We start from the raw sequence: 27519 nt of genomic DNA, 5'->3' as shown, positions 1-27519 counted from the left end.
TTACAAACCATAAGGTGAAGCAGCCTGGATCCTGAGTCACTGCATGGAGGTCTGTGGCCTTGGGGAGTCACCTGAACCTTCACTGGAATTTGTGTGGATGATAAGTAAACCTTTGTTGTATTAAACCACTGAGATTTTGAGACTGTCTGTTACTACAGCATAACTTAGTCTAGCCTGATTAATATATTTTAGAATAGTGTTTCTAAAAGATTTTTGACCATCACCCACAATGAAAAATGTATTTTACATTGTGATCCAGTACACACACTCAGACACACACACGTGTGCACACACAAATCTGAAACAAATATTTCAGGAAACAATACTTATCCTTATTATGCATGATTATTCTATTCTATTCTATTCTATCCTATGATTTTCTTCTCTCCTACTGTATTCTAAGTTATTCTATTTTATTAAAAACTGACTTCCTAAATTGATTTTACAACCCACTAATGGATGTAACTAGAGTTTGAAAAATACTGCTGTACATCATAATTTGTGTATGATTTATATGCTAATTATGTCTTTTATGCATACTTATTAAAGCAGGCTCTTTCGATCTCTCTTTGGCAATTTTTAAATTATCTGTCCCTAGAATGGATGAAAGTATTTTCATGTACGATATAGCACATCTGATATAATTTCTGGAAGGTAATGTTTTATTGTTGAGCCTCCTAATTTACAACATGTCTTTTGAAATTTACTTATACAATTTTGTCACAGGGAGCAACAATGTTAACCTAGTTAATCATTATTCACTTATTTTCATTTTTTAAAATAAATGACTATAAATAACTGTCTCTTGAGTTAGGATCAGGGATATCATAAAAACATCACTAGTGAGACATATTTTAGTGTTAATACTGATGCAAAAAATGAAATAGAGACCAAATATTTATATATAGCACTATATATATTTTTATATATTGTATACTCATATCAAAACTTGCCATTTCTCTTAAGAAGCTGATATGTTGCTTTCTAATTTTATAAATTACACCACACCTGTGAAAATATGGACAACTATTTTATATTTTTGCTGCTATATAAGACATTTAATGTTTATACAGAGAGCTGCAAAATTACAGAGGTGATGCAATGGGAATCGATGAATATTTTCACCTGAATTTCCACTGGCCTTTTTCTTCAGCCAGAATCATCTTGATATTCTCTGAATATTATTTTAGAGATGAATATGGCATCTGTTTCTTCAATAAATACACATACACACATTATAGGTATATGTGTATATACATTTATACAAGTGTATGTATATATACACATATATACACACATGTATATAGTCTACATATGTATATATATTTCTGTGTGCACTTATACACACATGCACACATAATGTCCTTTGGTTTATTTTCAGACCATTAACGTGAAATGAATTTTCAATGATTTCCATTTATTTTTTTCTTGAAATCTAAACTGGTTTAAAAAGACCTTTGCAACAAGTAATAAATTTCTTTTAAAAAATCATATTATTACACTTTAAAGCATGATATAGAGAAGGTCACAAGGTGTTAGAGAAGACAGAAATCCATGCCAATATGGGAGAAAAGAAAGCAAATGGGGTTTTCAGGTTTCTCTCTTAAAGTGGCCACCTTCAGGGAATTGAACCTAGTGCTCTGTGTTGCTGGCTTGAAGGGGAGGTGCTCCAGCCTAAGCTCTGTGCTCCCACAGGAAGGGAGATGGTACCTGGAGAGGCTGAAGACAAAGCATTTCTTGGGAATGGGTGTGCACTGGGACTGGGGATAAGAAGCCAATCTCTGAGTAGGTAAACAAAGTGACCTGAGGTCTAGTCTAATAATGTCTAGTTGGGAATAAAGTGGTGACTTTTGGGATTGACCGTAACCTTTGGGTTGCGTGTTAAATGGTCTCATGGATTGCTTAGTTGCCGAGAAGGTAACTGTGTGCTTTCCTAACAGAGGTCTTCTCTCGCCTCCTTCAGGCCTCAGGTTCCTCTGGGATGAATTGCATGGTCCTCTCTTGGCAGAAGAGGCTCCATACAACCGGAAAACTATGTGAAGATAGCGCTCGCATCTTCAAACGTGCCCCTTTAACCTCCCATGACTCTTCCAGGACAGAGGCCTTTTTCCCAACACATTAATGACATCAAACTGTGGGGGAGTATGAGATTTCTCTTCCATTATATTATTTGGAAATCAAAGCCCACGTCTATGTATATAAAGCTGTAAAAAAAAAAAAAAAAATACTCCTCTCGCCTCTCACTCAGATCAGATTAAGAAACCTCGAAGTGACTTAGGAAACGGGACGTTCTTGTTTGAAAAGCTAGTAAACTACTCTTCACCAGATGTGTTGCCAGGCTTGTCTTAATTTTTCTTCTCTTTTGGATGTGAGGAGCCCCAGAAAATTGGGGCTGGGATGAACTCTATACAAACTGAGAAAAATTTGGGCTGCTCTAGTGGATTTAACATAACTCAGAGCAGCAGCTGGTGAGCACACAGCCACGCTCCGTAAGTTTTATATTCGCCATGCTGGCTGAGTAGAGTGAATTATCTTGGCGTTGGTAGTAAAATATCCAGCCCTCATGCTTCCTGGATCTCTTTCCCCATGCAGTAACTAGGGCTCTCTATGAATGGCATCTTTTGAATCACCCCACCTTAATCTACACCCCTGGCAAATCTCACTAAATTCAAAACATCGCTCCCCAAAGGATTTAAAGCACCGTGTCTCCTGTGCTTTCAGAGATGTGGCGCTTACCCTCTGGCCTCAGCTTTGATTTTCTTGTTACATAACAGCCCCTCATTTGAGACCATGGACAATCGTTCTTGGAGTCACTGTATGTGGCTTTTAAAATGGGTTCTTTTCTCTTCTCAGAAATAAAAAAAAAATTGAGGGGAAAGCTGTCCCATTTTTTTGTTTTTTGTTTTTTTTTTCAGGATATCACCCATCTGAATGACAGAAATAAAGAATTTAGAGTCACACATAGGACATGGATGTTGTTGGGAACGCTATATTTGGGGCATAGAGTAAAAAAGATTGTTTCCATTGTAATGAAAATAATCATTGACAGTGAGCGAAGCTTCGGATTAAGAAGATGGAATTCCCTGTATGGGTGATGGAATTGCTAGGTGCCTGCCTGAAACGTGGAGCGAGGACAGAGGCGGAGCCAGGGAGGGAGGGCGGCGGGAAAGGCGGATGTGCAGCACTAGTTCTTGCTAAGGATGCTTTTCAGGCTTCTCTCCACGGCTTCGTCCAGCTCTTCCTCCAGCTCCTCTTTCTTGGACATGGCCAGCTTGGACTGGTAATCCCGCACCACCTGGTCGATGTACGGGGCGCTCTGAGTGCCATGCAGCATCAGGGTCCACTCCTTTAGCACCCCCTTCTGCGGGGCACTGCCGACAAACCCCAGCTCCAGGGTCCAGGTGCCTCGAGCATCTTCCCCCCACGTGTGGGTGGTCATGAAAGGCCACTTGTCAAAGCCCACCTTGGAGTCGTCATCCCTCGGACGCCGGCTCAGCAAAATGGACTTGGTGCCCATAGGGGAAGTCATGTTGATGTTCAGGTCTCCTCTCCTGGTCGCGTTGACCGTGATGACAGCCTGGACATGCTCCAGGTAGCGGACAAAATTTTCCTTCCCCTCACAGGCATCGGTTGTGAGTGTCAGCACCAACTTGCCAGTGGATGGTATTTTCCTGAGGACAGAGTGAAGAGGAGATGGGATAAACAGTGGTGGGTGCACCTTACAAGGGATTTTGAGGGCAGCTTCAGGTAGCAAAAACGGCAAGGGGTTTGGGGTTGATCAGACAGACCTGGGTTTAGTTCCCACACTGGCTGTGCGAGCCTGAGTAAGTTACTTATATCTTTTTTTTTTTTTTTCTTTTGGGAAAGAAAAGAAAACAGGGTCTCACTCTGTTGCCCAGGCTGGAGTGCAGTGGTGTGATCTCAGCTCACTGCAACCTCCAGCTCCTGGGTTCAAGTGATTCTCATGCCTCAGCCTCCCCAGTAGCCAGGGTTACAGGCATGTGCTACCAAGCCTGGCTAATTTTTTGGTATTTTTAGTAGAGATGGAGTTTCACCATGTTGGCCAGGCTGGTCTTGAACTCCTGGCCTCAAGTGATCCAGCTGCCTTGGCCTCCCAAAGTGCTGGGATTACAGGTGTGAGCCAACACACCCAGCTGTGAGCAAGTTACTTACGCTTGGAACCTTCCGTGTGGAAGGAGAAAGTAGCAGACGCTGTGATGCCCCTCCTGAGTCTCCTAAGGCCCTTCTGAGTTTGCCCGCAGCTGAAGCTCCCTTGCACCTCCACTGCTTCCCACCCCAGGCACAAGAATCTCCCAGTGTTTCCGGGCTTCCTCCCACCTCTGTGGAAGCCTGTGCAGCCAGTTTGCAGGGCGGCCCAAAGGTGGCAGGGATTTAACCTTTGAGGGGTAACTGTCTCGCAATGACTGACAGACAGGTTTTTACCCTGGCTTCTCTATTCCTCAGCGTGACAACTCAGCGTGCCTAGTGGGACTGAGCTCAGCTGCCCACGGTGGCAACTCGATCATTCATGCACTCTTTATTGGCTTTTCTCCCCTCCCTTATTTTACATCCCCACTTCCTCACTTGTGTTGCCTGGGATCTTTTCTCAAAAAGCTGTGAGCACCCAAGTCTTGTCTCAGGTTGGACTTTTGGGACAACCCAGACTGAGGCAGGAACTCATAATGCTTTTCTTTCAAAGTGCTAAGTACTTCGATAAATAGAAGCTATTGCTAGTATGACTGCTATTACTACCATTAAGAAAAGCTGAAAATGGGTAAATTAATTCCAGTGAAAGGCAGTCAAATGAGCAATCAGGAGACTTTGGGGGTCTCTTTGGCGAGAGTTGGAGCGAGGTTAAGCCTAAATATTCTCTAGCTGTCCTTACAGGCAATCTCCTTTCTGGAGATGGCCTTCTTGGAGTGTGAGAAGCTCAAAGATTCTTGCACTAGAAAGAAGGAAAAAAAGAAACTGCATTTGAGGATTACATGGTGTAATAGAAAGACTCCAGACTTTGGGAATAAACCCATTTGGATTAGAATTCTGCTTCTATGTTTACTGCTCATGAGAGCTTGGGCAGGTTATTTAAGTATTTGAAGTTTCACTGTCATTGGGGGTGGTTCTTGTGTGGTTAAACAAGACCATGTATAAAATACCAGGCACAGGTGTCGCTCTGCCCCTAGGGAGAGCCGGCGCTACCATGGAGGAGTACCAACGCCACTGCGAGGTTGGCCTCAATGCTGAGGAAGCTCACAATATTGTCAGAGTGTGCAGGTGGGGTTTTAGGTGGTGAAGATTATAATTACAACAACGTCAACCCATGGACCAACTGCAAGCATAGTGGAATAATCCTTAACACATCTGGTTAAGTCGGGAAAAGCTTATAAATATACTGTGAACTGTGCAGTGGTCCAAAAGAGCGCATACGGCTTTCACAGCCAGCTCCTGTTTTTGGGATACCACATCTGATGGAACCTGTACCGTAAGATGGGAGAACTGGATCATGAACTGTATTGTCAATGTTTTTGCCATTGCTATTGTTCTTTAACTGACTAAAAATGTTGGGCTAAATCCATTAACTTAAGAATTTGTCAGTGTATCCTTTCAAAAATAGTTATTTATTAGTGTGCTAAATGACAAGTGTGTAATATACTTTAAAGCTATCAACGAAAACTGAATATTATAAGCAAGCAATATCGTAGTAATTGGCAGATTGTCTCGTATTTTATGTAGCATCATTTAAGTAGGAAAAATTTAATGCTAGCAAAAAATAAATGCAGAAATGTGGCATGACATGAAAATACAATCTTACATTAACACCAGCTTTTCACTAGTATTTTGTGATGGGGATATAAGGTATAGGGAACTCCATTCAGATAATAAAATTCTCTTTCAGCTAGAGAAGTTAACAGGAATAAATATAAGAATAAATAAGCTGCAAGGATAAATGTGGAGAAAATGATGAGAATTAGCTAACATCTTTTCATTTTTTTAAACTTTCTTCCCCTCACTTAATTGTACATAATATTTAGTGGAAAGTAATTTTAAAAAAATCTCTATCAATTAACAGTATAGTAACAGCTATGATTAACTTGTTTACTTTTTCTGAGGATTAGTAAATCGATTTTTTTTTATTTCAAATTTTTGGATTTACACTTGAGGGTGAATAATTAAATCTGGTAAACTGAATTTCCTAGTTAAATAAAATTAGTTGTAGTATATGATGAACAGTATGTGACTCAAACAGCTGCCTTACAATTCATGCCATGTGGAACAAACATTTATCAGATGCCTATTGTGGGCATATGTCTGTGCTAAGCACTATAGTTATCAATGTGCTGTGCAAATGCTAAGTTCTGTTTAGCAATTGTTCAGTTGGAAGACAAGTATTAATACTTGGGGAAGGAAAAAAAAATAGTTGTTTTACAAGGGAGGAAAAAGGTGAATCTGGTTACACGTATAGAAGTAAGCAAAATGAAGAGCACTTATTGCTTTCTGACAGAATGATAGATGTAATTTTAAGAGTTGCTCCTAGCAAGTTAAAAGTGCATATAAAATATGCAACTCTTAGTTAAAGGCCTGGCTATCAGTCTTATCTATACAAGTAGTAAATTTTGTCATTGATTCATTTACAACCATCTGTAAATAATTTTGAAGACTTATTACGTGGGGTTCAAATTGAGTGGAATAAAGTATAGATTAAAAGTACACAATCATTAGCAGGTTATCTCAGGGTTTATGAAATATAATTAAATTTATTAAGAAAATAGATGAAAAATTAGGGTACACAGCTGGCCACCAAATGCGAAGTCAATCTGCTACTTAACCCTGCAAACAAAATCAGTTTGTCATATTACCACTAACACTAATAAGTATAGAAAGTGGAGGCTGGGCGCGGTGGCTCAAGCCTGTAATCCCAGCACTTCAGGAGGCCGAGATGGGCGGATCACGAGGTCAGGAGATCGAGACCATCCTGGCTAACACAGTGAAACCCCGTCTGTACTAAAAAATACAAAAAACTAGCCAGGCGAGGTGGCGGGCGCCTGTAGTCTCAGCTACTCGGGAGGCTGAGGCAGGAGAATGGCGTGAACCCAGGAGGCGGAGCTTGCAGTGAGCTGAGATCCGGCCACTGCACTCCAGCCTGGGCAAGAGAGCCAGACTCCGCCTCAAAAAAAAAAAAAAAAAAGAAAGTGGAACCACAACTCATTGAATTTTGGAGAGGAATAAACTTAGTATTAATATTGATGATATTAAGGCAATATTCTTATAGGAATACTATGTGCATGTTTGATATTTTGCCAAATAATAATTAATAATTATTAAATGTTTAATAATATTAGCAAAATAAAGGAGTTTAATGCAGTGATCTTTGTTTTTGGCACATCAGAACTTCTCAGTCATTATTCATGTTTCTTTATGCTGCTGGCTTTTGTGCCCTTGAGGATTATAATAGTGACCAACATATATATGCAGATTTGTTTTTTATTATTGTTGTTTAAGCCTGATTTAAGAAAAAAAAATTCGGCCGGGCTCGGTGGCTCAAGCCTGTAATCCCAGCACTTTGGGAGGCCGAGACGGGCGGATCACGAGGTCAGCAGATTGAGACCATGCTGGCTAACCCGGTGAAACCCCGTCTCTACTAAAAAATACAAAACACTAGCCGGGCGAGGTGGCAGGCGCCTGTAGTCCCAGCTACTCGGGAGGCTGAGGCAGGAGAATGGCGTAAACCCGGGAGGCGGAGCTTGCAGTGAGCCGAGATCCGGCCACTGCACTCCAGCCTGGGCGACAGAGCGAGACTCCGTCTCAAAAAAAAAAAAAAAAAGAAAAAAAAAAGAAAAAAAAATTCATACCTCGTGAACTTGCTATCTGCTCTGTTTCTAGCTAAAATATAATAAATATTATCTTCCTGTGCTGAAAAATAAATAAATAAATAAATAAATAAATAAATAAATAAAATACCAGGCACAATGCTTGGCACATGGTACTGGCCCATTGCCTATGCAAATATCCTTCCTCAACATGGCTTTTATTTTGGAGTATAAGATGGTGGATATTTTTAAACACACATCTTGTAAAGCACATTTACAAAAAGACAGTGGTTGCATGCCCAGCTCGGAGTCAAGCCTTGGTTCTGCGTTGCCCTAGGAACCAAGGCCATGAGCCTGGGAGGGCTTGCTGAAACATACAGTGCAGCTCATTAATACTCTCCGGAGGAACTTTACAAGTATATACTTAAGCGGTTTCATGGAGCACTGCTGTGCTCTCCTCTCCCACCCCTGGATGCTGATGCTGAATGATGTATGGAGTGTCCATCAGCTATGGGGATCCAGTGACAGTGGGGGTGGTCTTTCTGTCCCCAGGATCTGGGGAAATCCATCCATTTGGTGGAAAGCAGGCATTAAGCCAACTTTGGAGGTCGGGGTAATGAGGGCCATAACCTGGATTTCTCAAAGATGGTGCTATTTATTCAGAACAAGATCAGAAACAGAACAGGTAAGGTGATAAATGACTAAAGATTGTTTGGGCTCCAGCCCAGCAGTGGACAGCTGTATAGGGTAGCGCGAAGAGTCTCAGACTACGAGTCCAGTTGTGAGCAAGTGTTTGCATGATCTGAGCTATTAATTTCTGCCCTGAACAGTTGCTGGCAAGAAAAATTATCATACATATACATTATATATGTACATATATATAATGCATCTATACATAATACTTATATACGTAGTATATTTACAAATGTCTAGACCACCACTAGCCACAATGATGGAAATGTTCTATATATATAATCTCTAGTATGGTAGCCACTGGCTACATGTGGCTAGTGAGCAATTGAAACATAGATCATGTGAATGAAGAAATGAATGTTCAATTTATTTTATTCAATTTTAATTAATCTAATATGTTATTATATAACCACGTGTGGCTGGTTGCTTCTGTACTGGATAGTGTGGGTCTAAATTGTTTATGTATGTTGAATTTGAATCTGATAAGAACAACAACAAGGGGCAGAGTCTCTTGGGCTTCTGTTTCAAGGGCATTCAGTTTTTGCCTGGCTCACAGGTTCTGCTTCCAGGCAACCCAAGCTAAAACAGGTGTTATTTGTCTCTAGAGAAGAGCAATTGGAAACTGATTACCCCATCCTTCTGCACAGTGTCTGAGGCCTATTGACTATATTCATGTCATCGCTGGTGATACAGAATATGGGCCTCATTCCATCTTGTGGGCTCCGTCACTCTCACTTCTTTTGCTTTCTTTAAAAAGCCCTTAAGAAGTTATTGTAAAGATAGATCTAGGCTGGGGACCACTTTGACATTAAGGGCATGGTAGAGGAGCCTGGAATTTGAGTCCCAAGAAGGAGCCTCATCGGCAGGACAACAAGGGCTGGTGTGTTCCTGTCTGTGTGAATCTTCCGTGGCAGCTGTCGTATCTGTTTCTCCCAGGAGTCCCATGGTCATGGGGAAGGCCTTAGCGACTAAGACCAAGGGAGGGAAAATGACAGCGAGGCTGAGAAGGGGAAACTAGAACACAGGCCACCGACTGCCCAGGCTAAAAGTCTTACTTTAGAGTGAGTGTTGTGCATTTGTGAGACAGCGTGCAAGGGAGAGATGGAGGGAGACTGAAAGAAATATTCCATGCACCTTGGAAAGCCAAAAGACAGGTGGGAGTAGGGACAAACACACAAACTTGTGTTAAGAATCACACATTTTCCTAGAAGCCTCGGACACTGGGGTGTGCCTGGCGGTGAGAGGCCATGCTGGCTTTGGAGCATCAACACCACCACACAGTTGTCCTGCTTGGGGGCAGGAGCATTGGTTTTGTGTATTCTTATTTCAGCCGGGTTTCCATAGCCCCTGAGGGTGATTCTTCAGAGATACAGGCAGAGGACCACAGTTAGCAGCCAATGCCCGCGGCAGCTGGAGTCAGCTCGGAGTCCCTAGGTGGTGCAGAGCCCAGGGAAGAGGATCTGAACCAGGCACTGTCACCGTCTACCGAAGCCCCCTTAGCCATGGTGTGCCTGAAGGTCATCTCAGGTTTGGTCCAATCTATATCTCTCTCCTTCCATCAAAAGAGATCATGCCAGCACTAGAACAACTCTTTTCACGTTGGCCAGGAGTCTGGCTTTTTTTTTAACCACCATGGAGAGACTACCAGCTAGAAAAACCGCCCAATCCTGCCCTGCCATGTGAACTGCTTCCTGCACAAGAGCTGGGTCCCCTGAGAGAGGAGACATGGGGCTGGACTCTTCTGAGAATGTTAAGTTACTATGAAATTAAATTAAAAGCATGCTGTGAATTCCAGAGGCAGCGAACTTGGTAGAGAAAGAACACCATTCTCCCCTCACAGGTAAGGTTTTTGGCTGGCATTATGGCATTGGGAGAGCCTAGCAGCAGTATTTTCCAGATGTTTCTTGTTTCTCTCTTTTTTTTGTTCACTTGTATTTTCTGATTTTCTTACAGTGACCATGTACTGCTTTTATAAGAAAAGGAATACAACATTCTTGTTTTAAAGCAAAAAGGAGATACACGCTCAGGAACTAACTGTCAATTTATAAGAAGGTTAAATAGGAGGAGGTTGGTGGTGGGACAAAAAGAGGCTCTGCAGAAATATTTTAAATAGTCATAGGGTGTTAGTTTCCAGGCCATGATCTGGAGCTCATTTGCTGCAGAAAAAGAAGCATGCTTTCTGGAGGTTTAAGAGTTCTTAGGTCGGGAGCGGTGGCTCATGCCTGTAATCCCAGCACTTTGGGAGGCCAAGGCGGGCGGATCACAAGGTCAGGAGTTCAAGACCAGCCTGACCAACATGGAGAAACCCCGTCTCTACTAAAAATACAAAAATTAGCCAGGCATGGTGGTGTGTACCTATAATCCCAGCTACTCAGGAGGCTGAGGCAGGAGAATCGCTTGAACGTGGGAGGCGGAGGTTGCAGTGAGCTGAAATCATGCCACTGCACTCCAGCCTGGGGGACACAGCAAGACTTGATCTCCAAAAAAAAAAAAAAAAAAAAAGAGTTCTTCTTTGACCTATTAGAGGTAATACGCAAAAGCCTAGTGTTCAAGTCCTATAAAAGACAAACTTAGGGGTGTGGGGTGGCTTGTATCTTTATTTTATTGCACATCGTTGCGAGTGAGTGTTTAAACTGCCTTGTGTCAAGAAATAGGTGTTGCTTCCCAGGAGGCCCTGGGGAATGCTTCTTGTGTTATGAATCTTCAACTGCATGATAAAGTTATGAAGCTGTGGCCTAGTGTGGTGGCTCATGCCTGTAATCGCAACACTTTGGGAGGCCAAGGCAGGCAGATCACCTGAGGTCAGGAGTTCGACACCAGCCTGGTCAACATGGTGAAACCCGGCTCTACTAAAAATACAAAAATTAGCCTGGTGTGGTGGCAGACGCCTGTAGTCCCAGCTACTCGGGAGGCTGAGGCAGGAGAATTGCTTCAACCTGGGCAGTGGAGGTTGAAGTGAGCCAAGATTGTGCCACTGCACTCTAGCCTGGGTGACAGAGTAAGACTCTGTCTCAAAAAAAAAAAAAAAAAAGTTATAAAGCTGTGATTGTTTTGATAGAATAATCACAATAGTAACAATGACAACCACTCTTTCTCAAGTGCCTAAATTGCCTGCTTTTGTGGCAGTCACATGAGGATACTCAGCAGGTAGCCATGGGGAGGTTTTCTCCTCTCCCTGTAGCAGAGTCAGGTGGGCATGAGCTTGTGCAGGAAGACTCTGCAGCTCGGGAGTGCTGGTTCACGGTCCCCCAGGTGGCACAGGGCCGAGCACACACTGACCTCTCACTCCCATGCTGCTTCCGGCATTGATACCAGGTTTTAACATTTATTTCAAAATTCACTTAAACTTCAGAGCCGGATCACATATTTTGGCACAGCCTTAAAGGAGCTCAGTGAATAGTCCCCTCAGGGTGCCCAGAGGGGCTGGGGGCAGACTGTGCTGGACAGGTCACTCCGGGCTGGCTGATGGGGCCAGCCTGGGCTGGCTCTGCTCATTGCACACACAGCTGGTGCAGCTGGTCAGAGCCAGGTGTATTTTCCCCTTTGATTGTAGCTGAGCATCCTTCACTGACTCTCTTGATAGAGCCTCTTTAGAAAATTGCTTTTCAAATTGACTCCCTCTCCGGGAAGATTAATGCCGAGGAAACCCACAAACCTGACAATCACCACTCACTCCACCTTGGAAGCTGTTTCTGTGCAGCCCTGCACATTATGGAGAGTGGCGATTGCCACGGCTGTTGATTCCTCGATCCTACCGCCCCACGAGTGTGCTTCGTGGTCATAAGGGCCTCCTCTGCCAAGCAGCACAGCCAGCCCCGGGGCTGCCCTCCAAATCTCCCTGTGTAGCCTCTGTGTTCTTCAACAAGTATATTTGCCCTAGACCTAACTCATCTGCATCTGAGAACAAGTTCCATTGTGGGGGTGGATGAGTGACCGGAGGGCACTGAGAGGAGGCAGAGCCCTTCCGACCAAGGCAGAGCCTCCTTGCCACGTTTGCCTGGCTGGCCTGCCGGTCCTATTGCCACCAGTCAGACATTTCCCTTGTGTCCAGCTGATGCTGGCTGAATATTTTCATTCCCTCATTCATTTAAAAAATATTTATCACCTGTCTACTAAATGCCCGGCACCATTCTAGGCACTAGTGGTACACCAGTGAATACGACAGGCAAGGGCCCAGTCCTTTGGGAGGACCCCGCTGAGTTAGTGCTAAAATAGCTCTCCTGTTTCTCTTCATCGAAAACACTGCATTGATCTTGCATAAAGTTCCTGGCTAGTTGTGAGATGTTGGGATGATCACATCTCCGGACCTCAGATTCCTTAGAGGGACTTGGACAACATTATTTCCAGTGTTCCCTCTGGCCTTAAATTCCCCATGTATGCAGATTATGATGGAATGCTAAGCATATTCAGAAACTGGGAGATAAATTGCCGTTCATCTCAGTATACATCCTCATTCCTCTCTCTCCTCTCCCGCGGTGCTCCCCTCCTGCCCTCTCTCATAATCACATGGTGCTTGACGATCGTTAGAGGTCTCTCCTGCTTGTCCAGTGCAATCTCAGAAAATAAAGCCTGGTATCGACATGTACCTTGACTAAGAGGGCCTCAGTATATTCCAAGTTAACACTTCCCCTAAATATTGCAATGGCGCCAACTTTTTGTTAATTGTAAATATTGCTTATGTGCAACTAAATGTAGATATTGTGCCAGTTGCGCTGCCTCTGGGGGACGTGCCAGCCCCCACCCGCTGCTTGCAGAGTGTCTGTAAAGGCACAGACATCGTAAGTGTTTTTCCTTTTGCAATAAGGGAAGGAGGTTCCAGGCCCCAGGGCCTTGTGGAATGGATAAGGACATAGGAGTTAAGGCCATTTGCTTTATTTGTCTGATCCTGTTTTCTCACCTAAATTAAGACTAGGAATGCCAACCTCCTGGGATTAAATGAGATAGTGGAAGTAAAGGGCTAGCAGTGACTGTCCGAGAGGAGTTCTTAGCAGCAGTTCTTACTATCACCCTCGCAAGGCTGCCTTTAGGCTTCTGGGATGTTGCAATTGGATGTCATGCTGGGGGAAGGCATGAAGCTATAAAATGGACCAGCCAGCCTTTCTTGGAGTCTCATCTTCTTGATACCCCTTCATAGAGTTTATGTTATTAAATCTCCACTTCCCATTCAGTTTGCACAATTCAGCATCCCTCCTGCTAAGATGTAACTACCAGATGTGCCTTAGACCTGGCTGCCCGTAGCCGGGTGCGGTAGCTCATGCCTGTAATCTCAGCACTTTGGGAGGCCAAGGTGGGTGGATCACGAGGTCAGGAGTTCAAGACCAGTCTGGCCAAGATGGTGAAACCCCGTCTCTACTAAAAATACAAAAAAATTAGCTGCGTGTGGTGGCATGCACCTGTAATCCCAGCTACTCCAGAGGCTGAGGCAGAGAATTGCTTAAAAACCTGGAGGGGCGGAGGTTGCAGTGAGCCGAGATCGTGCCACTGCACTCCAGCCTGAGCGACAGAGTGAAACTCTGTCTCAAAGAAAAAAAAAAGACCTAGCTGTCCAAGATGGTAGCCACTAGCCACATGTTGCTATTTAAATTTAAATTAATTAGAATGAAATGGGATGAAAACTTTAGTTTCTTAATCACAGTCACCCCCTTTCTAGCACTCAATAGCCACAAGCTATTGTACTGGACAGTGCAGAACATTTTCACCGCTGCAGAAAGTCACTGCGCTTCCAAACTTCTCAGTAAATTATTCTGAGCTCTAACGAGGGAAACAGTTGTCAATGCCCATTTCATGTTGACTTTGGGTAAAGTTAGTTATGATGAGTAGGGTTTAGCCTTAAATCCCTCATTTGGACAGTGGTTTCCAGTCTCATCTTTGTTCATTCCCAAAAGACATCGTAGACCTTGGCATTGTAGACCAGTGACAGGGCCTCTGGAATGCCAGTGATGGGGTTTGGGAGATGGGAGCACCCACTAGGTGGGTGTTTCAGAATCCCCAGGGGAATGTTTACTGGAACTCCCTCCCCCACCCAAGCCTCACCTTCTCCAGGGGGAGTCACTGAGATACCTGCGAGCCCACCGTGAGGGGTCAAAGTGACTGGGCTCAGATCCCAATTTGGCTGCTTAGTAGCTGGATGACATTTGGCATGCCCTTGACCTTTCCCAGCCTCCTCTCGTCAGTAATGGCACTGTGAGCTCACAGCGGGGCTGCTCTCACATACGGCCTGACGTAGAACCTGTGTGCACAGTTGCTGATTAAGGTTAAGGTTATGCAGTGAAAAGAGCCTGGGGTTTGGATTTAGATAGGCTTCACTTCAAATCCTGCTCTGCCCTTTGTGACTCTGAGCACATTTTTTATTTTTTATTCCTTTCTGGAGCTCAGCTTCCTTGTGTATAAAAAGTAATAATGATAGGACACGCCTCCTGGGCTTACAAGGATTAAATGCAATAATGTAAATGGACCTAGCATATACCACATCTAGTCAGTGCTTCTCCCTGACACACAGCATGGGACCAGTTTGTTGTTAAGGCTGCAAAATATTCACCCCCACGCCCACCTCAACGGTGTGAGTGTCAGGCACACCCTCAACAATAGGGTGGCTGTGAAGCTTATGTGTATGAAAGCACATAGCATGCACTCGGCACTCCATAAAAGCAACTTCCAGTCTTCACTTACACTTATAGCCTCTGTGGCCTTGACCGTGTCAACCAACTTGTTTAGAGCTCAGAGAAACCTGTCTTGCCGAGAGGAGGGATGCAGGAGTGAATAGAAATGATGGGTGGACACAGCAGCTTTGGAAAATGGTGAGGAACTGTGCAGAGTAGCTATTTTTATTATAGGACATTTATAACATCACTTGGGACTTGGGCAGCTCTGTGTTTTTAGATTATTATAGGGCTTGGGCTGAAGCTTTATTTTTTCCATGTGGTGCTGATTAGAGTGAGGCCTTCTAAAATCATGACTGTTTCATGGAAGAAAGTACTCAGCTTGGCAGTAATCCACTTGGTGCACTTTCTAGGGGCTCAGTGAGTAAACAATGAGGATGCTCACTCATGGGAAGATACTTGTCCATGGGAGGACACTGGCCCATGGGAGGATGCTGACCTATGGTGGGCTGCCCGTCTATGGCAGGACGCTGGCCCATGGGAGGATGGGCATCCCCAGGGCACATGCTTGTCCACTGGAGGATATTTTAGGCTGAGAGGATACATGATTTGGAATTTGCATAAAAATCAGACAATTATTTCACCAAAAATTCTAGGAGATTGCTGTCATTTTTTATTCTACAGATGTGAGCTAGGAGTGTTCACATCTAGTCATGGATGAGAAGGAGAGGCAACGTTACATCTATTAAGTGCCTACTGTGTGCCTGCTGTAGACTTGTGTGTTACTAAAGTCTCCCAGCAGCCTGAGGAGGAAAGACATTAGCTCCATTTTACTTGTGAGGAAAGAGAAAAAAATCTCTTATTTTGGGGCCCATTGGGATAGAATTCAGGGGTCTAATAATTTCAATGGAAAAAACCCCACGTCTTAATTTTCACTAGCTTATAACAGAAATTTTTCTTCTCTTTTGATTATGAATGCAGGCCACAAAGCACAGTGGCATCGGACTTCATCATCAAAGAGCTGGCAGATTTTCATGTCCCACCATAGCAACTGCATGGATCTTGCAGCAGCAGTTAGTCATCACTGCTGCTCTGAAATTGTTGTGGCCATTAGACTTGCCACTAGAGCTTTTTACTTAATGTGCTGACAAGGGGACATATATTTCAGCATGAATTTGTTTTCTAAAACATTTTTGTAATTGGTTTCAACATAATTGGTTTCCTTTGCAATCCCGTATATTTTATCTAATGAATTTGCAAAACATTAGACTGAGATGGAGCCCATAGATGTCACCATGCTGTCAAAGGGAGACAGGGCACAAAGGTTGAGAATTGCTAAAGTAGAGGGTCAGAAAGGTCAAAAGTATTGTCTAAGTTGGTGAAGTCAAGACCGGAATTCAGGTCTGAGTAACTGAGTAGAAGAGATGCAGGGAGTCTAGCACCAATGAAGAGTGGCTAGAAGGATAAAGTCTGAGAGGGGTTGGACTCTGGCCAAGCTCAATGATGCTCAGAAATATGGCCCTGGCAGGGAATGCATTTTACCACCATTTAAATGACGTAAGCCACGGAGGTGTATTCTCAAGATAGAATGAGAATGAATGAGCTATGACTACACACAGTGACCTGGATGAATCTCACAAGCCTCATGCTGAGAAAAAGAAACTGGACACAGTCCAGTCCGAGAACTGGTGAAACACATCTACAGAGAAAGGAATAAAAACAAAGGGTGTCTGTGGAGCGTGTGGACAAACTGGAAGTGGGCATGAAGAATCTTCCTGGGTTGATGGAATGCCTCATCTCTTGATTCAGTGGTAGTTACCAGGGTGTATACATTTATCAACACTCAAATGACACACTTAAGTTCTGTGTATTTCATGATATGTAAATAATACCTCAGTGATAATAATACAAATTACTATCTCCATTTTACTAGTGCATCAAGGAGGACAGAGAGAAATTAAGAAGTATCCTTACTGACCAATCCCCTTGCCAAGGTGGGGCAGTTGGAAGGGAAGTGGGTGCAGTTGACCAACGCTGTGGTTTCTCTGTGGGGAACCACTCACACAAATCCCTCCAAGTGGCAATCCATCTCACTCACAGGAAAGTCAAGTCCTTAGATTGTCCCACAAGTAGAATGTTAAAAAAATTGTGTAATAGTCATACACTGGAACACTCTTCAGCAATGATAAAAAGCTATAAGTACACATTAAACATGATTGGATCTCACGAACATAACTCCAAACAAAATAATCTAGTTTGTAAAATAGGACATAGTGTATGAGTCTAGTAAGTATGGAACAGGCAAATAAGCTATGGAGTTAGAAGTAAGAATATGGCTACGCTGGCGTGGGGATGATAATGGCAGTGGTCACGGGGGCAGGCCTTTGGGGATGCTAGTCATGTTCTCCTTATTGAGCTGGGTAATGCTTATAGTGGTTGATTTGTGCCCTTAGAAATAATTGCATACACCACTGAAACACTTAAGACTCAAAACCGAAAACAAGGGTTCTGTGTTCTATGTAAATGGTGCCCCCTGGATTTGTGCAAACCTGCAGCTCTGCTTGGAAGCTGGTTGTCCCTGAGTCAAATCCAGGCTGAGAACTGTGGCTCACACCTGTAATCCCAGTACTTTGGGAGGCCAAGGCAGAAGGATCACTTGAGCCCAGGAGTTTGAGACCAGCTTGGACAACATAGTGAAGCTTTGTCTCTACAAAAAATCAAAAAAATTAGCCGAGTGTGGTGGTGCACGCCTGTGGTCCTAGCTACTTGGAAGTCTGAGGCAGGAGGATTATTGAGACCAGGAGTTCAAGGCTGCAGTGAGCTATGATCATGCCACTGCACTCCAGCCTGGATGGCAAAGTGAGACTTTGTCTCAAAAAAACAAACAAACAAAAAATCCAGTTGACCCAAACATGAAGAGGGAATGTGATATTATGCCAATGCCATGGAGCCATCTCAGGGGCACTTTCCACATGCAGCAGATGGACCACTACCCGCACTTACTCAGGGTCCTGCACGGAGCCTCCCACACAGTGGAATCTCTCGGGCACGGTTTTCCAGTCTTTAGCCATTTTCACCATGGCGCCTGCATCAAGGACCCCATAGCCAAAGAGGTGATTAAATTCCAGGCCGACCCCGTTGCGCCGCCACTGATGAACTTCGTCGTGAAGCTGGTTCCGTTTGGAGGTGAGCACAGTCAGATGCTGCATGTCCCGCCAGGTCAGACCCAGGCTGGATACAGGAAGCAGAGAGCGAGAGGGCAAGGCAAGAGGCAGGGTGAGAGAGAGAGAGAGAAGCACAATGATTAACAGAAATATCACCCAGGACACAGACCTTTCGTAAGATTTTGGAATCTCTGTGAACTCTCAAATTCAAGGGAGGGTGTCCATGCACTATTCAGAACCATTATATATGTCAATTAAAGAAATCTTGCTTTTCTTACTTAAATAAATTGATTTCAAAAGTCTATTCTAACACACACACCGGAATGGCTAAAATGAAAAAGACTGACAATGTTAAGTGTTGAAGAAGATGTGGAGCAACTGGAACACATGTACTTTGTTGATGAGTGTGCAAGCTATTTCCAAACTGGAAAATTGTTTGGCTGTATCTTCTAAAGTTAAGCTTAAGCTATGGCCTGGAAATTCTATTCCTAGGCATATACTTGACCAAATGTGTACATATTAACCAGACCTGTGTACTAGAATGCTCCTAGCCCCAAACTGTGAAACCCCCACATGCCATCCAAAAAATAATGAGTAAACTAATTGAGGTGTAACTTACAGAATGTGGGGTACTACAAGGCAGTGAGAATGAATGAACTCTAGGTACTCTGAATAATATGGAAAAATCTCACAAATACCATGTTGGCCTAAAGAAGCCAGGCAGAAAAGAGAACATAAAGTATGATTCCATTATTAGTCATTAGTCATTGGAATGACTAATCTATGCTGTTGGAGGTCATGTTAGTGGTCAGTCTTGTGGGGCAGTGACTGGAAGGGGATACAGGGAGCTTCTGGGTGCTGGTCATGCTGTTTCTTCATCTGGGAACTGGTACCCGGGTGTGTTCCATTTTTGAAAATGAGAGTACCAGTTCTTCAAGGGTAGAGAAACTATATTCAGCATATTCATATCCTTAGTGTCCAGGATGGTCCTTGGCACATTGCTTGTTCAGTGAATAAACTAGTCTTCTTGTAAATGTTATTGTTTTTGGAAATTAGTGTCTGTTACTACTCATTGTCTATGTTTTTCAAATTGCAAATCATGATTTGTTTTTGGGCCAGGTTATCACACAGGTTATCTATCTGGACTGCACATGAAAATTTTCTTCTAGGGACATTGAAAATCTCACTGCTAGGGCCTCATCCCAGACCAAGTAAATCAGAATCTCTGAGAGTGAGACCCAGGCATTGGAAATTGTTAACACTTCTCAGACCATTCCAACAGACAGCCAATGTTGAGAACCAGTGATTTAATGATTGGTGTTATCATTTTAAAAAATGAACGGAGCAGAATAAAAAAGGATAGAAGTGTGCACTGCACATAATACAGGAAGCTATTTTTTCATGAAACAGTTGGAGGGTAGGTGTGTGTGTGTGCTGACCTGCAGTGCAAAGTTTATTACTCACTGAGGGTTCTGGTCAAAAAGTTGGCAAAACCTTGCACTATAGTTCTCTTCAGAAGTCAAACAATTCAAAGGACTGGGAGCAACATAACTTATTTGATAAAATTTCAACATATGCAAAGTTCATTGGTTGGAAGATCTGAATCAGAATCAACAGTTCAAATGATCCATGTGCTCTTGAATGCAGACCTTCCTCTATTAAGAAGCAAGTTCCACACTTGGACACAGGGTGGGGAACATCACACACCGGGGCCTGTCGTGGGGTTGGGGGAGGGGGAGGGATAGCATTAGGAGAAATACTTCATGTAAATGACGAGTTAATGGGCACAGCAAATCAATATGGCACGTGTATACCTATGTAACAAACCTGCACATTGTGCACATGTACCCTAGAACTTAAAGTACAATAAAAAAAAGAAAAGAAAAAAAAAAAAAGAAGCAAGTTGCAAGGAAGGTCAATGCTTATTTGAGGAGATTCAGAACGTGTCTTGGACATATGGTCCCTCAGGACCTGAGAAAATGGTGTAAAAGTTCCTTAAGTTGATTATGGCTAAAAACTTGAGTGTTTCGCTGGAAGGAGATTCTGAGTTTATTAATCTCAGAAGTGTTGACAAATGAGGATCTAAATGACCCGAGGGCTGGCTAGCAGGTTTCTTATTTCTCATCTTTGCCATGAAAATGCGCTGTTCTTCTGATGCCTGGAGAAAGGCTCCCTTAAATGTTTCTCTGCAGATTTATTCTCATGGGCTGCATTTTAGAAAGAAAGAGAGAGAGAGAGAGTGACAGAGAAATAATATTTCGGAACAGAGAACTTTTCACTTTTGAGATAAATCAGAGCATAGTCCACTCTCCAGTGTAATTGAGTCTGTGACACTGACCTGCTATTTGCATATGTCTGAAGTGTAAAACCAGGTTCCTTCTAGTATCCCTTCTGGACAATTTAGGAATTGACAGAATATAGTATTCTGTAAAATAGGTATTTCATCAACTTACTTTAAGTTTTAATTGTACCATAGCAGCCCAAGAATTACAGGTGATAGTTATTAAATAATTAAAAAATAAATTCATGGAGTATCTGCAATATACAGGTCACTGTTTTGGAGACAGTAGGAGAAGAAATGTGACATGTTATTCCCTGTTCTCAAATGTTTTATATAATAGTTGGGAAAATAAGATGCAGATATATGAGAAGGTACTGTGCAATGAAGTGATTTTATGGATGTCTGTTGAGTGTCTACCACATCCAGGCATCATGCTAACTCTGGGCATGTCGGATGAACGTCCCTGTCTCCAAAAGCTGATAGCCCCTAGGGACAGAGGGATAACTCAGTATTGAAAATGTGAGGGCTGTCATGATAGGGGGAGCTCAGGATGCTGAGGGAGCCATCAGTGGAGCCCCTGTGTTATCCTAGTCAGGAGTCCTCACTGTGATCCTCAATCCCCCTGTGTCAGGACCATGAGTGACATAAGTGAATTTCCAATTCTCCTGAATCAGCATCTTGGAGGTCATGGGCCTGAGAATTTGCTTTTAACCCAAATGATTCTTCCGTACAGTGATGTTTGAGAACATTGGTGGTCTGGGACAGTGGTTCTCAACCTTGTCTGCACATTGGAATCATCTGGGAATGGTAAAAAAAAAATGATGTCCAGGCTCAGAGGTTTTGATTCCATGGATTCCTCCAAACATTTAGTATTTTCAATATGCAACAAACCTCGTTCAGGGCAGAGCTTCCTAACTTCCTGGAGAGCACCGGTGGGGGCGGGGATGCTGGTGAAAAATACAGCTTTTCGGGGTTCCCCTGGAGATTCTGAGTCTATGGCTCTGCAGTGGTCTTAGGGTATCTGTGTTTTTAATAAGCACTCCGGGATTCTGATCATCAGGAAATTTGAGAAATTGGGGTCCAGGGGTCAGCAAGGATCTCTTAGGAAGTGGCTGACTAGGAGACTGACTTTTTGTTTAATGTTTAATTTTTACTTTCTGTGGATACACAGTAGGTGTCTATATTTAGGGAGCACATGAGATGTTTGGATACAGGCATGCAATGCATAATCATCACATCAGGGTAAATGGGGTATCCATCACCTCAAGCATTTATCCTTTGTAGGAACCTGACTTCTAACAGGAAGGATTGTTTTTCTCGTGTGAAAGGCTGTTCCCTCACCATTCTCTTTCAGAGCACAGTACTTCTATTTACAGCATCAAGCTCCCCTGAACCCAATTCACATTTTCCTCCTCATGATCAAGGCAGCAAAGGGAATTTAAAGTCAGCCCATGCATCTTTAGAGAAATTGAAAATGGAAATGTTTTAAAGATGATGCTGTAGTCTTAAGGTTGGAGGAATCACTTCTACTAACATCTGGTAAATTCTAAAAGACAACAGGAGAATTCTAATCTCTTTACTTGTTGGATCTGATCTTTATCTGAACAATGTAAACTGTGTGACCTGGAGCAAGTTGTTTCACTTCTCTGGGTCTCGTTCTCTTCATCCATAAGAGATGTTTGGAGTCGTAAAAGATCCATTTATTTTCTTTCATTTTAAAAATTCTGAGTCTATCCTCTAAATTTTGGTAGGATTAAAAAATAATTTCAAAGGTTGGATTATTTCCAGTCTGAGAAAAATAATGCATTTATGAGTCAAGCTGGCATTTTCTCCATAGCCTTTGTTTGCTTCTATGAACGTGACAGAAAATTCAGTTTTCATGACTCCCTGGTGTAGTGGTGGTGTGGAAAATCTCATCTCAAAGGAAGTGAAACCTGATTTTGTGCATCATGTTTGAGGAAGAGCTAACTCATTCACTGCAGCCCATTGCCATGGCAGAATGAGTGGTGAGTCTCACAGGCAAGATGGTGGCAGGGCCTTTTCTGTGTTCCATAGAGAGCCCGGTGGAACACAGGCATCCTAAAGCTTAAAGCCAACTGTGTGAACTTGGATAAGTTACTTTAACAATTCGAGCTCTAGCCTTGACATCTTTAAAATGGGCATAAGGCCTTATAGGTTTGTTGCAGGATGTAAATGTAAATTATGTATATAAAGTACCTAGCACAGTGGTGGACACTGAATAAAAAGACTTTATTATTATTAATAATAACATATCTCGCATATATCAGAAGTTAAAGCAAGTTAGGTTACTATTTCCTAAGTATTGACCACAATATTTAAAAGTATGTAAATGAATGTTCTTCAGCTTTAAGGCATATTCAACCTTAAAAATCACCAGACATCCAATTAAAATATAAACTTTCCTAAAAAAAAAATTTCAGAAGCAGAGCTAAAATATTCCAGGAAGTCATTTGAATCTTACTGATGATCTAACTTGCTACATTTTGTAGATAAGACAATAGAGATCCAGAGAAGATGAGTGATTGTCCACTTAGATGTCAGAAGACATTAGCAGTTGTCTTTCCTTCCGTATCTATCTTTTCTCCTTCCTTATTAAGAAAACTTCAATTTTATTCAGAACAGCAATGCATTCAGCCATAAAACTACATTTCCCAGCCTCCCTTGAAGTGTGGGGGTGGTCATGTGACAGCTCTAGCTAGTGAGAAATAAGCAGAAGCCACTGGGTGGGGCTCCTTGGAAAAGCCCTTCAACATGGCTGACTCAGCTGGTTTCTTTCTTTTCTCTTTTCTTTTCTTTTTTCTTTTCCCTTCTTTTATTATTGTATTTTCTTTTTCTTTTCTTTTCTTTTTTTTCTTTCATTCTTTCTTTCTTTTTCTTTCTTTCATCTCTTTTTTTCTTTTTCTCTTTCTCTCTCTTCTCTCTCTTTCTTTTATATATTTTTTATTTTTATTTTTTTGCCCTTTGTGCTTCTCCTTTTCCTGCCTGAAATGCAAACACGATGGCTGGAGTTCCAGCACATCTAGAGAACATGAAAGTGGCAGAGCAAAGTAGCAGAAAACTAGAAAGAGCTGGATTCCTTGATTCACAATGGTACCCCAGTACCCTAAACCAGCCCTGGGTTCCTTATCTTTGTATTTTCTTTCACATGACAGAAAAATAAACCTTTGTCTCTGTTATTAGTTGGATATTATTATTTGGATTTGCTGTTTCATGCAGAAACATTAAATCTTGACTGAATAGCAGCACCTAATCAGAGGCAGAAGCCAGCTACCCACACTCTGCACCCAGAGTCACAGATTCACAGAGCTATTGCCTTATTGGTCATCCTCACACCCTAGTCTACAGATCAGTGACAGGCTGGCAGCTTAAGTATTCCTGGGGAACAGGCATTGAAAAGTCAGGTTCCTGGGCCACCCATCCCTAGGGATTTGTATTCAGTGAGGCTTGGGTGAGACTGGGGAATGTATTTTTTAAAAAACTTTCCCCAGTGTGCTCCATTTCACTAGCTATGAGGGAAATGCAAATTAAAACTACAATGTGACTCCACTGCACATCCATAAGAATGCTGAAATGTAGAAGACTAATAATACCACATTTTGGCAAGGATGTGGAGCAACTATAATTCTCATATACTGCTCAAGGTAGGGTCAATGGGTACACCCAATTCAGGAAACTATTTGGTGGTATCTACTAGAATTGCATGTATGTATATTAATGACTCAACGTTTTGACTTCCTAGTAGACACTCAACAGAAATGCATCTGTATGTTCACCAAAAGACATATACAAGAATGTTCCTAACAATATCACTCACAGTAGCCCCAAATGGAAACAATCCAAATATTCATTTATACAATGGAGTGATATTCAACAATGAGAATGAACGATCTGTAACTATATACAGCAACATCTCTTGCTCTGCTGAGCAACAGGGCACATAAATAGTCTGTTTCTTGATTTAGGTGCTGGCTATGTGGGTCTGTTCATTTTGTTAAAATGCCATGGAGCCACACCTAATGAATTTCTTTGTATATACTACACTAACTAAAGAGTTTACATTAAAAATCCATCCCCTGGAAAGTCACTTTTGGAATCATTGTTCCAGTCCAGCATGTGGACCACTTTACTCCAGGTGACTTTCTGGAGTCAAAAATTCATCTCCTTATGACATCTACCCCTCGAGCCTAGCTCACCTTCTAGAACCACAGAGAAAGCACCAGTTCATATGAGAGAAACCTAAATATTCAAAGGTGGCAGTCATCCCTCACTAAAATTCTTTGAAAAATCTCTGATATTGGTGACACTGGGAGATGGGAGCAATATTTCCTGTGACTCAAGTAGGCATTTTCAAGCATTGGGCAGAAAAGTATATTATGATATTAAACTACAAAGTGACAACTGGTTAGGAGAGAGAGGTGGTTTTCTTTTTCTCCCCTGCAGTCGTGATGGGGGAAGTGTTATTCTCTCTCTTTCAAGGTCCTGATGGACATACATTTAGATAATTTGTTGTTATGCATGAGGACTTCCTGTAACCTTATCTCAAGAAGAGAGAGAGATGAGCTGTGGGACTGCTCTGTGGAGGCCCTTTTCCTTATCCTTCTGGGCTGTCGCTTGGGGTATCTCATCCTGACCAATGGTTTTCACTTTTGGCTACTGGAGCCGCTTTGCCTAAAGCTAGAGATGCCTTGGAGTTTACTTCTCCAAGGTAGCTCTTAACCGATGACTGACTCATATAAGAATATGACAGTCCAGCTTCCTTGCCTGGAGGTAGAACAAACTCGGAGGCCTAATTTACATTCGGTATTAGACTGAGGCCAGAACTTTTGAAGTTGAACCTTTGCTTGGATTTTTCCCCATCCTAACTTCCTTCCCCTACTCCCTTACTGTCTTTCCTGGGATCCCTTCCTTAATAAATCACTTGCACAAAAATCTCATCTCAGGGTCTGCTTCCAACCACAGAAAGTTGGTATTTTGAAGAATTTTAGGACCGGCTCCAGTGATGGACTTACCCACAAGCTGCCAGGTGTTATACTTTTTTCCTCTTTATGCCAGCAGAGAACATTAAGTTCATGATCATTGCTTCAAAACAAAGCATGCCTAAATGGTGACTGCATTCTTTTCTGTAGGATATCTAGACGTATGTGCTGAAAGAATGGTGACTAATCAAGGCAGAGCCATGAATCTCTAGGAGTCCAGCAGCCATACCCCTCCACTCTGATTTATTTAGGTGTTCCATTTGTATGCCTATGGATCTAGGCATAGGCATAGGATTTTGTTTGTCAAAAATCCCAGAAGACTGTGAGTCAAGTCTTGACCTCTGGGGTTGAAAGGGCAACCAGAAACCCTTCTCGCTTTTGGAGCACTCCTGCTCCCTGGCCCTTCGCAGCTCAGCTACAGGCAGCAGGCTCTGCTAATTGTCTCCTTGCAGATGAAGTGAGCAAGGCCAACTCAGGCTCCAGGGCCCACTGAGGCCCTGAGATGAACAGTTTTACCTTCAGGAAATGTACATTGGATGTGAGTAAATTTTGGTTTCTGTGCTTGATAGGGCAGAGGTCTCTGTGCCTAATAGTTGAGCTTTGACCAGTGTCTTGGCATCATAAATTTTCTACCTGACTTTTGTTAGAAGAATCAAAGTTTAGACTTGTCCAAAGAGAGGAGTCACTCTCAATTTGGGGTCTTATCTGCAAAGGGAGGATAATTATGCCTTTTCTTGTGAAGGTAGAGGGTTGAACTAGGTAATCTTTTGAAGCCCCTTTCTATTCTAGGAACCAACTCCTGCCTCCTTTGCAAATCAAAAATTGCACTGCATATGTGGAGAGAGACAAGCAGCGCTGCCTAGAGATTGATGCTGGGAGCTCCGGTTGCCTAGCAACTCTACTCTCCTTCCCCAGGAGCCTGAATCTAACTTCTCAGAAGTTGCTGGGAACTGCATTCTCTGACAATTCCCTACACAGCCAGCACTTACACTCACACTACATGTGTGGTGTCTGAAGCCCGTGTGTTCCTTCTGTGAACATAAGGCCAGCCTCAGGTATCACTAAAAGAATGCAGAGTAGCAGGTGGGCAGGTACCTCCACTGCTACTCAAATCCCAGGTATGTCCAGCAGTAGCAACATGTGGCCTCTCCATAGGATGGTAAGGACATAGGAGATGGTCTCCTCTTACCTTTAGCTTGGAAGGTTTCCCAGGAAAGCCCATACCTTGGTCTACACTGCGTGAATTTGCGTATCTTGTTTCAGTGTTAAAAAGTGAATCCACCTCACCAATTAACAAATCTTGAGTGGGACCACCTTGTTTGCCACATATTCTGAAACACTGGCTTGGCAGTTTGATTTTTCTTCAAGTAGCTGATTGTGAATATCACTGGAGTAGAAGAACCCAGGGATGCAGAGAGGACAGAGGGGCAAATCTGGTGAAGAAAGAAATATCTCTGTGCCCTCACTGGTTATCTGAGTAAGTTGCTGATATGTGCTGCTGGGTGTTGTGTGCTCCCGGGAATGTGGTTTTATGGTGGGTGTGTGTGTATGTGTGTGTGTGTATGTGCACACACACGTGCAGGTGGGCACATGGACCACTTAGAAATGCACAGCAGAGTTCGTTGGCCCTGACTATTCATAGCCTCTCATGTCCACTTTTGCCTCCATGGACACCTGGCATGTGGGCAGAGAGACACGTATTAGTCCACCCTGCAGAGCTGGCCCTGGACCCAGAGCTATGAACATACTTAGCCTCCAGAGCCAGTGCAAACACGCCAGCTGCCTCGGGGGCAGCTGCAGATGTCCCAGAATGCCTCAGAGTGCAGTTGCCGTACAAATCTGTGGTTGCCTGGAAGGGAAGATAATGCGTAATGAGTGAATAAATCACACTATTTTGAACCCCCGCACAGTGTGGAGCAGGGGATTATCTACTCCTTTTATTTATCTATTTATTGAGACAGACTCACTCTGTTGCCCAGG

General features: G+C 43.0%; 1 protein-coding gene and 1 pseudogene across 3 annotated transcripts in view; one reads left to right on the top strand and one right to left on the bottom strand.

Moving 5' to 3' along the window:
- Positions 1-644: 644 nt before the first annotated feature.
- Positions 645-27519, bottom strand: part of PCSK2 (proprotein convertase subtilisin/kexin type 2) — a 258307-nt gene continuing 231432 nt past the window's right edge. For all 3 annotated transcript variants that reach the window (XM_025399674.1, XM_025399673.1, XM_025399675.1), the window contains 3 exons: positions 27288-27388; positions 18101-18328; positions 645-3671 (listed from right to left, as the gene is read on the bottom strand). In XM_025399674.1, coding sequence (XP_025255459.1) covers positions 3185-3671; positions 18101-18328; positions 27288-27388 — 816 coding nt within the window. In that variant the 3' untranslated portion in view covers positions 645-3184. The remainder of the gene's footprint in view (positions 3672-18100; positions 18329-27287; positions 27389-27519) is intronic.
- Positions 5198-5545, top strand: LOC112633218 (annotated as a pseudogene).

This window comes from Theropithecus gelada, chromosome 10, assembly GCF_003255815.1.
Source record: "Theropithecus gelada isolate Dixy chromosome 10, Tgel_1.0, whole genome shotgun sequence".
In the NCBI taxonomy this organism is placed as follows: domain Eukaryota; kingdom Metazoa; phylum Chordata; class Mammalia; order Primates; family Cercopithecidae; genus Theropithecus; species Theropithecus gelada.
Note: the sequence above shows the minus strand (reverse complement) of the source record. Positions and strands in the feature narration are given on the sequence as shown.